The sequence below is a fragment of the Micromesistius poutassou genome, assembly GCF_964030765.1.
Source record: "Micromesistius poutassou genome assembly, chromosome: 14".
In the NCBI taxonomy this organism is placed as follows: Eukaryota; Metazoa; Chordata; class Actinopteri; order Gadiformes; family Gadidae; genus Micromesistius; species Micromesistius poutassou.
In genome coordinates this window covers 5,470,875-5,480,468 of record NC_140284.1, presented here as the reverse complement: position 1 = coordinate 5,480,468, position 9,594 = coordinate 5,470,875, and the positions used below count along the sequence as shown (strand labels likewise).

Below are 9,594 nucleotides of genomic sequence, written 5' to 3'. Positions count from 1 at the left end.
ATAAGAGTGTTGCTAGCCTTGACATAATGGCTTAGTAATTATATATACAGAGATGTCTCAGAGAACTAGGAACCACAAAGGTAGAAGAAGACATGTTTAGTGTTGAGGTAATTATGTAGGCTATTAGAAAACATGTAGTTTTTGTGCAAGGATAATAGGCTTGAATTAAAACAGTATTTTTGCCTATAGCGCTTTTCCATATGCGACCTTGTTCTGCTTACAGCCTTACTGATTGAATTATAGGGATAGGCCTGCACGTTTTGACTGGTAACGTGCTCTGATATAAATAAATCTGGGTGCGACCTAATTATTCTGTAATTACCAGTGTACTATCCTCCATGTGTCAGTCAAAACACGATTCTCACATACGTCATCGTCATCAGCTTCGTCTAATATTCACCAAGAAACAGAATTGGCTCGTGGTGAGATTTGCCAACTAGCAAATAATACTAACTGATCATTAAGCCGAGGCGGTGAGCGAAAGCTGTATAACGCAGGGAAACGTCACGTGACTGATGGTTTCGCTTCCAAAAGCCCGCGCCAAAAAAGGGGCCAGTCTCGTTTTACCTGTCGTACGAACTTGGCTGTCTATGGGTCTGTCTGACTTGAGTTCCGATGCACGAGAAAGAACATGAGATCCCTCTGCCTGTCTGATTGGCTGCCTCTGTCCTGAAGAGCCGTACCCTCTGAGCCCACCCACTGCTTAAAGGACTTTCCAGTCATCACAAATCTCTGCCTTACACTAAGTACAGGACCTGGTCTGGGCTGAACGAGAGAGCGCTCACCATGGCAGCTAACCATAACGATTATCGTGTCGGCTACGACGTCGAGTCAGGACAGCACCGCTTCCCGGTGCAAAGCTCGGAAACAACGTACCGACCCATTCTTTTCGGGACGCTCGCGGTTATGGGATTGCTTCAAGTGGCATCGAGTGTCGCGATCTTGTTACACTTGACGGGCTATCTTCAAGAGGTAGGCTCCTTTCATTTCACAGGCCTACCAATGCTGCACCACGCTGTTTTACAATAGTTGAAGGCGGCGTGTTTTGCACATCTCGTTGACTTGGATGTGTTGTATGCTTATTGTGCCTCATGGTTGCGTCCAAGCTGAGTTACATTATAGCAACCACGAATGGTCTTAATGTGGTCGTACAATATTCCATCCCCAATGTTTAGCATTCTTTAAAAACAACAACAACAACAACAACAACAACAACAACAACAACAACAACAACTAACCCATAGCCAAGCTAACAACAATAAACCTTCATTAAAAAAAATCGACACCCCAAAAAAAACTAACTTTCAAGTCGGGTTTAGTTTACAGGCAGTTCCACGAAACTCTGCAGCGCTGCACGCTCTCTCGCTTTGAAGACGCGCGCGCGCTGCCGACGCGTTGCAGCGGAGACAGATAGCATCTCGTCCCGCAGTGGAGACTTTCCACCCGGCCTTCTGTTTTCAACAGCTATTTCAGCGAGTTACTATCTCGTATCTGGAGCCAACAGAGGCTCTCGTGTAAATAACAGCCTCTGTTTGTATAAAACAGATGTTTTCTTTGACGTCTCCTCGGGCTGAAGAACCTCTGCATTTTGGACTAGGCTACGTGTTTACATGCCGTTTGGGGGTATTTGTAATTAATGTGTCACGAGTTAAACCCCTTTGAGCGTACACAGAATGTTATCCTAAATATCAGCCAACGTTTCCTCTTCTTTTTTCTTGAAATGGGACGTAAAATAGTTTAAAAGAATGAAGACTTAGCGAAATACTTTTGCCCGTCTTCCGAGTCCTGCAGTAGAGTAGCCCCCAGCGCCGGGGAAAGGAAAGTGTTTCCAGTGTCAATAAATCTATGCGATCTGGTTCATTTCATGTCAGGTAGTTAGCTTGTCATCTTTATCGTCCAATATCATTCTCATAACATCGTTGAAGTTCAATGTGTCTATATGTGACCTTGTAAAATCAACATTTACATTCTTCCATGCCTGCTTTGGATACTTTATGACAGTTTGAATAATAGCCGTGTTTTGACAAGCCAAGACACCAGACCACATCTCCGTTTTGTTAAGACTGCCTCGGAGTGCGTCTCTCTCTACGTCAAACTCTGTGTCAGTCGCTATCTCACAGTGTCTCTCTGTCTCTGTCTCACAGTCTCTGTCTCACAGTCTCGCTCTCTCTGTCTCTCTGTCTCTCTCTCTCTGTGTCTCTCTCTCTCTCTCTCTCTCTCTCTCTCTCTCTCTCTCTCTCTCTCTCTCTCTCTCTCTCTCTCTCTCTCTCTCATCCCTATCCCTCTTACTGTGTTTTACGTTTCTTGTTGCTGGCATAACAATATGCAGTGTGGTGGTCACCAGCTATGCTTTGGTCGCAGCACTGAGTCGAGATAGTATATAGAGAATGGGGTGGGTTTTAAAAAAAGGGTTGATTTGGATTTCATGTATTAATTTGACTGATGAAAACTCCCATCGATACTCGACATGCAACAAAACTACCCCTTTGCGTGCAAACACTGCAATGGGGGCAGTATCAGATTAACACAAGCAGCAGCTGCACCGATTTTCCCTCATGTTTGCTCTTTTTTTTTTTTGATAACCAGTGATTCACCATGTGGTGTTGACTGTCGTTTATAGGGCTGTGCATGCTTCTACTTAAGACACCTGCAAGACTTACTGGAGATGGAGCGGGAAAGAGAGCTCCAGCTGGGATGAGGGCCTACATAGGAATGTGGTAGTGTAGGGGTTTGCAAAAAACACGGTGTGTGTGTGTGTGTGTGTGTGTGTGTGTGTGTGTGTGTGTGTGTGTGTGTGTGTGTGTGTGTGTGTGTGTGTGTGTGTGTGTGTGTGTGTGTGTGTGTGTGTGTGTGTGTGTGTGTGTGTGTGTGTGAGTGATAGAGAGAGATGGGAGGGTTGCGTGCATGTAAGCAATGGCTCACAGAGCCACGCAGTTTAAGAACAGGCAAGTGAGTGAGTCCGAAAAAAAGTAGTGTTATAATTTGTCACCGCTGTGAAGACTAGCTGGGGTAGAAGACCCTACAAAGTGCCACCAACTCTTACCACCATACTCTCTTCTCTCATCTCTCTTCTCTCTCACCGGTTTCCAGGAAATGTGAGGGAACATTCCTCCTATGCATATGTGTCAGGATGACATTCTGTGAAAGGCATGTTTTGAAATGACAGGTTATTGGAACGCCGAAGTGTTGAAGTGTTTCAATGTTGACCCTTCTCACCCCAAGGCCTTCTGTTTCTGTCTCCAGGTTGACCTGAGGTCCTCCCAACACCGGTCTATAGAGGTAAGGGTCCCCTTCTTTATCAGGCTAAGCAAGCAGCAAGTTGTTGCCCAGGCTGGAGGACTTTCAATCGTACACTTTCCTAGCCTATTTATATAATACAGTTTGCTCTGTATTATAACATCAAGCTGAATCTGATTGCTCTGGGTTATCTTCATCCTTTTATAGTTATTTGAACATTTTACACACAGTAAAAAGATCAGTGGGTACAAACAGGTGTCAATTCCTCAAGCAAATATGTGCCTGAGGCAAAAGAGTGGCGGTGATTTGTTTCCCCATATGGTGGCTACTTCCTTGTGCCTCTGTAAAGCAAGAATGTGCCCTAGTTTGAATTACATGCCGAAACAAATTAAAAGGTATGTCCTAAAAGCCTACAAAACCACATTGTTAACCAATCCCAATTTTTTTGCTTGGTCATGCGGTTCCCAGGCCTTTGTTTTCTAAGAGGAAAGGTAGCACCATCATTCAGACCATATCGTCAGTCTGGGCTAACCTAAGTCCCAGGTGGCCTTATAAGTCTAGGGACTTTGCAGAGGTCAGACCACAAGAGGGAAAACACAATTTTCTGTGGGACATAGGCTTAAATAGCTTGCTGTGTCCATTAAATGTTTCTTTATCGGGAGAATCACTATCACTGCTGCTACACTCACATATCTTTGAGAGCAGGCAGTGTTTATACTGACATTTCTGGAATACAATGCTGTGTGTTGGCTTATAAAACACATATCACGTTGCCGTGACATTACGTTGACTTGTACTATGTACTCTGACTTATGTGAACCTGACAAGTCAACTGTCAACCGTCTATCTTTCAGGAGGGTTTCTTTAATTAAGGGTTCTCAAGGCACTGTCATTCTTTTGGCAAGGCTTTTGCCCCGCAAAAGACAACAACTTTCCGTGAGGTAAAACAACAGAGGAGAAAAGGCCTGCACTGCTTCACTGTTTGGTTTCCCATCATGCCATAGTTTCCTTTTGAAACGTTGTGTTTGTATTTGCCTCGGGCAGGCCCTGTGGAGCCCTTACACAAACCACCCAGCCGGCATGAGGCTGGGGGGAACACGTTGTCGTCAGTTCCCCGCTGGTTCACATGGAGGAGCTGGGAGGCATGCTGGGAGTTTAATGAGGTGTCAGGGTGACAGGTCTATTTGGCCCTTGCTGTGTTGTGTTAAGGTCTGCCCTGGGACCACCACCAGTGCCGGCCAATGAAAGTCCAGAGGGTTTGGTCAGAATATTGGCCTAGCTGGACATAAAACGGTCTGCTCTCTCGGTTTTTGTTGTTATTCCCTTTGAAGTGAGGCAGGATGTTCCACACAAACCGCGGCGTCAGGGCAATATGAGGATACTGAAACCAGTGACTCAAGAGCTCAAGGCCCACAGCTTGTGGAGAGCGGTCGCATTGTGTGACTTTTCAGAGAGATACAATGTGCGGCAGTTTCAAATGCACAAGCACAGATTGCTATCATGGCCAACATAACCAAATAAACTGTCTTTGTGACAGTTTATCTTAGCCAAGGGAAAGGTCCTGAGTTTCCCTACCCTAACCCTAACCCTAACCCTATATCTAGTTCTGTTGTATTATGTGCCATGGTAGTAGAAGTTCTAAGATCTCTAGTCCCCCAAGTACTTCTTGGTCATTTCTCAGCTGTTCTCAGTAATACACTGTGACTTCTGGGGCCACTTGACAGCCCATTTACAATTTCCTTGTGGACTTTGAGCGGTTTGGTTTCCCCTTGTTTTATTCCAAAGCCCTTTTTTCATAAGTAACTTTTGGCACACCGTTGTATTTGGTGGAAAGAGACTACCAATCCTTACTTTAAGACCTCTGGAAATCTAGCATGGCTGTGAGTTAATACTGAAAGTAATTTTAGCTCACCATATATATATATATATATAACTAAATTAGGTGATGCTGTATACGTTTCATTGGGACGGCCAAACAGAACACAGAGGTGTACATGGTGTTTTTTTTTTAAAACTATTTACAGATTCTTTCATGAACAGATCATTTACAGGGGTATTTTCTTTTTACTATTATTGGCATGAGTTGAGATTACGATGACATTTCTAGCATTCCTGCGGTTATTGTTTTCGAAAAAATTACTGAACCAAACAAGTTGTAACATTGTTACAAGGATCTTGCTTATTGCCCCGTGTTTTAAAAAAAATCAGGTTTGAGAACATAGGCCCATCACTTAAGTTCATTTGGTGCCAAACATGCGAAAGATTTGGCAGTCCTCGGGAAGTTACTGTTTACCTGCTTGGAGACCATGTTTTCCCCTCTCACTTATGCTCTGTCTTGTCTGGTGTTAACTTACAAATAAGGATACAAAAATCAAAGCATAACCCCTAGAATAGAGACTCGAAACACAGGCCTTGCTCTGAGACACTGAGACGCCATGTGCCGTTAAGTAAAGTTGAGCAGTTCAGTTAATCTTAAGTCTTTGCTCCACAGCATTTTAGATCCGACCGTGAGAGCCTGTGAGTCCCAAACACTCACTAGCTAGCTGGGTTGGGGTTATGGGTTAGAGTAAGGATAGGGTTTTTTCAAGCATTCGGAATGTGTGGATAAGAAAGATGGGCATGCAGTATACTTCATATGCAACACACATATGGTTTTATATTTTTGCATCCATGCATCTCAAGTTAGTACAAAGACAATTATTGAATGGGACAGCAAAGTAAAGCATTGGTAAAAACAATGTCAAAGTAGCATTTTGTTTCTGCCCTTAACAATTTGTGGTTCTGGGTTCATTTTTGTTGAACGTTTCGAAAATTACTACGCACAGAAACAACAACAATCGCAGGCTGATGTCCCTAGAAAGCTAAATCTCATCTAAATGGATCTGTCACTATTGAGTTCACACGGCTATTTCCTGTTTTACACAGGAAGTGCAGACAGAGCCTGTGCTCGACGCGCTGAAAGACCCGAAGAAAAACAGGCGTGGAAAGAATGCAAAAGAGAGCCTTCCGTTTGCTCATCTGCCAATCCTCCAGCGTCAGGAGCACAGCAAGAGTAAGTACACTCCTAAGTGTCACCACGTGTATGGTTTCGCTTCGTAACAAAACGGTTTGATTTAAAGCAGCTTACTGTCAAGTGGGATAGGGATAAGGTTTGGGGACAATATATGAGAGTGCAGACATTTGCATTGCAATTGTTTTTTCCTATGCCGATATTAAGGAAATTTAGCTAACTTAATTTAACCCAGAACTTACTGTGTAAACAGAACGCAGGTAGACTCCATCCAAACATATCACTCTACTCCCTTCTGAATTCTTCCTTAAGACGCTGACTGTTGACTGCAAAACCCAAGATATTTTCATTGTCCTGCTGGTGCATGCGCACATTTGACAAATTGGGACAATTATAATATCTGGTGTTTTGCAGACGCATCTTTAAAGTAATTGGAAAATAAGTTGTTTACCCGGCTGGACCACATTGGATTATAGGGAGCATTATTCACTCTAAAATCGTCAAGTAGTGAACGTTCTATTTAGATGTCTTCCATTATCTGATATCTCCCAGCCAAATAAAATAAACACTCCGTTATCTATCTCCATTGTTTATTCATGTGACTTTAACTGTATTGCTCGCAGTTGACATTATTTTCCCCACTCGGACCCCGTGGCCCCCTGGCAACGCGATCATATATTGACCATCTAGAATCACCATTATTGGACAATATGAAATAGAAACGATAATGTACCCTAATGTACACATCACATTGATTCCAATAATATCACTGTGTGCCTTTTAATACAATTACTTTGAACACAGTACACAGACCTTTAACAAGTTTATGTAAATATAGCACCATTGTAAAACAATCTCAAAGTTTCCACTCACCTTCGCTTTCAACCAGGTTTGTTTTGAATGACTGCTCGAACACTACTGCATACCTTACCTGCGCTGTGATTGGCTCTACCAGGGGGCGAGCCGAAGCCCGTGATGATCGACTGGGACAAGGAGCGCGGCCGCTGCCACAGGATGGACTACCAGAGGGGGCGGCTGCTGGTGATCGAGTCGGGCTTCTACTACGTCTACGCCAAGACCTGCATGCGCTACTCCGTGTACCCGCAGGAGGACGGGCAGGACAGGACGCCGGCGCCCGACGTGAGCAACGCCCAGCTCATGCAGTTCATCTACCACGAGAACGTCCAGCAGAACGGCCGGGCGGAGGGGCTGGTGAAGACGGGCAGCACGGTGCACTGGGAACACACCAAGTACAAGTACAACATGTACTGCGCCCAGCAGGGCCGCGGCGTGAAGTTGGAGGAGGGCGACGCCCTCTACGTCAACGTGTCCAACGCGTGGCTCTTGGACCTGGACGGGAAGTGGACATACTTTGGGGCGATCAAGCTCAGCAACTGATGAACGGAGACAGAGAGAGAGAGAGAAAGAGAGAGAGAGAGAGAGAGAGAGAGAGAGAGAGAGAGAGAGGGGAAGGACGAGCGCTACTGAACATTTGACCACGCCAATGAACCACTGTGCGAGCACTTGCCGGTTGCTTTTTTTTTTTTAGGAGTACTGATTCATATTGTGGATTTGTTTAAAGAAAAATTGTATTTTTTTAAGAATGGCTTTTTTCATAGTTCTGCACCAAAATTGCTTAAGTGTTTTCATATGGGACGCGGGACACTTCCACTGTCTGTCGTCCCCAGACCGTGAGAGCTTTCACCAAGCCTAACATTAGCCCAAGTCGCACTGGAGCATTGAAATTATTGAAATTAATCGTTAACTATTTAGAACACAGTCGATTTAATTTTATGGAGCACTTTAGAAAAAGATACTTTCGATTTTTCAGTTAGATTTTGTCATTGATTTATTTCTTTTTCTATTCAAGCCTATTACTAGGCAGTAAAGTTAACAAAACACCCACTCCAGGTGTGCTTCTAATGCATGTCATTTTTCTACGAAGACATTTCTCTGACAAAATGGCACATAAATGAATATCTTGAGGTCACTGGAAGTACGGAACATTATATATTATTGATCAGTCATTGTTCTCCAGGGGGACAATAAATAAAATAAATAATAAAGGACATAAGATTGTAGCTTACAGAGCGTGTTCTCCAATTAGTTAGGTAGTTAGTTAGTAGATTATCAAAGGACAACAAACCATCATGCAGTTGGTATTACTTGGTGTCCTATGAAATGTGAATAGGATTTGTCAAGAGATGTATGAGTGGAACAGCGCAAAAGGTACCTGATATGAAAAAATAAGTGATATATTTTATCCTTGAAAAACAATAATTGCACAGCAATGCCACCCTATTCGCTAATGTAGTCTTTGTCCCCCATCTTAGACGTCACAGAGAAGGGCATCCTTTCATTCTCTGTTTACATGTATTACAACATGTTTTACATGTACGTACAATATGCATTATGTAAGAAAGCATAACCACGTCTCACTTCTTAACAATTCCTCTGTTTCCAAAAATGGAATGAGTCAATAAAGTCCTTATTGACTTTGGTTTTGACGGAGGGGAGGGGGGCATCTACATGTTGCTGTTTATGACAATCCACAAATGGGTGCAAGTGATGCGTCAAATGCAGATAGCTGGACTGTCTTACCCTTAGTAACACGAAGAGGCCTCTTGTCTTCTTCAACCAGAGGAACCAGTGATACAGATAGCTGGTCTGTCTGACCCTAAATGACGATAACAAGAACTCTTGTCTTGCCTTAACCAAATTGAGTTTGGTCCACCTTTAACTTAAACCTTTTTTTTCATTTGGCTCTTCAGTGAGGTAGATGGGAATATGCACTAAGTATTTATTTATAAGACATAGTAGACCAGGGATAGATCATTATTAAAATGGCCCGTCCGCTGTAAAAGAAAAAGTAAAAAAAAAACAACAACAATATTTTATGTCTGTATGACATTCATTATGCAGCACTTAGGTAAAATTGTATACACGCTTTTTGTTTTGTTAATTAATTCAACACAGGGGCTCTTTTTTAGATTCCATATTTATGTATCTTGTTTTACCAGCGTGGGCACACTTGCTCAGTCACAAACGGAATGAATATATTGTTTTTCCAATTAGATTGTAGCATACCTGTAAGTCACCTGTAAGTTCTCCGGTCAATGTTTTTCTTATTTATGTTCTTATGTGTTTTAATAAAAACAATACTTTTCTAAAAAAAAAAAAAAACATGCATTCTGTACGATTTATTGGAATTGGTACTCCACAGGCAAGTAAATCTATAGGCGCGTTCCGACTGAGGGACTTTTCCCACCAGTGAACCGCTATGGGTGTGGCTTGGGAGAGAGGATCTGCCCAATATCATGGTTTAGCGGCTCAGTTAGCGGCCCAGG

At 43.1% G+C, this 9,594-nt stretch overlaps 1 protein-coding gene across 1 annotated transcript; it reads left to right on the top strand.

Moving 5' to 3' along the window:
- Nucleotides 1-728: 728 nt before the first annotated feature.
- On the top strand, nucleotides 729-9,365 carry tnfsf11 (TNF superfamily member 11). The gene is made up of 4 exons (XM_084478294.1): nucleotides 729-972; nucleotides 3,244-3,279; nucleotides 6,163-6,289; nucleotides 7,203-9,365. Exons 1-4 carry the CDS (start codon nucleotides 787-789, stop codon nucleotides 7,643-7,645), a joined length of 792 nt encoding a protein of 263 aa, XP_084334420.1. The 5' UTR covers nucleotides 729-786; the 3' UTR covers nucleotides 7,646-9,365.
- Nucleotides 9,366-9,594: the final 229 nt, after the last annotated feature.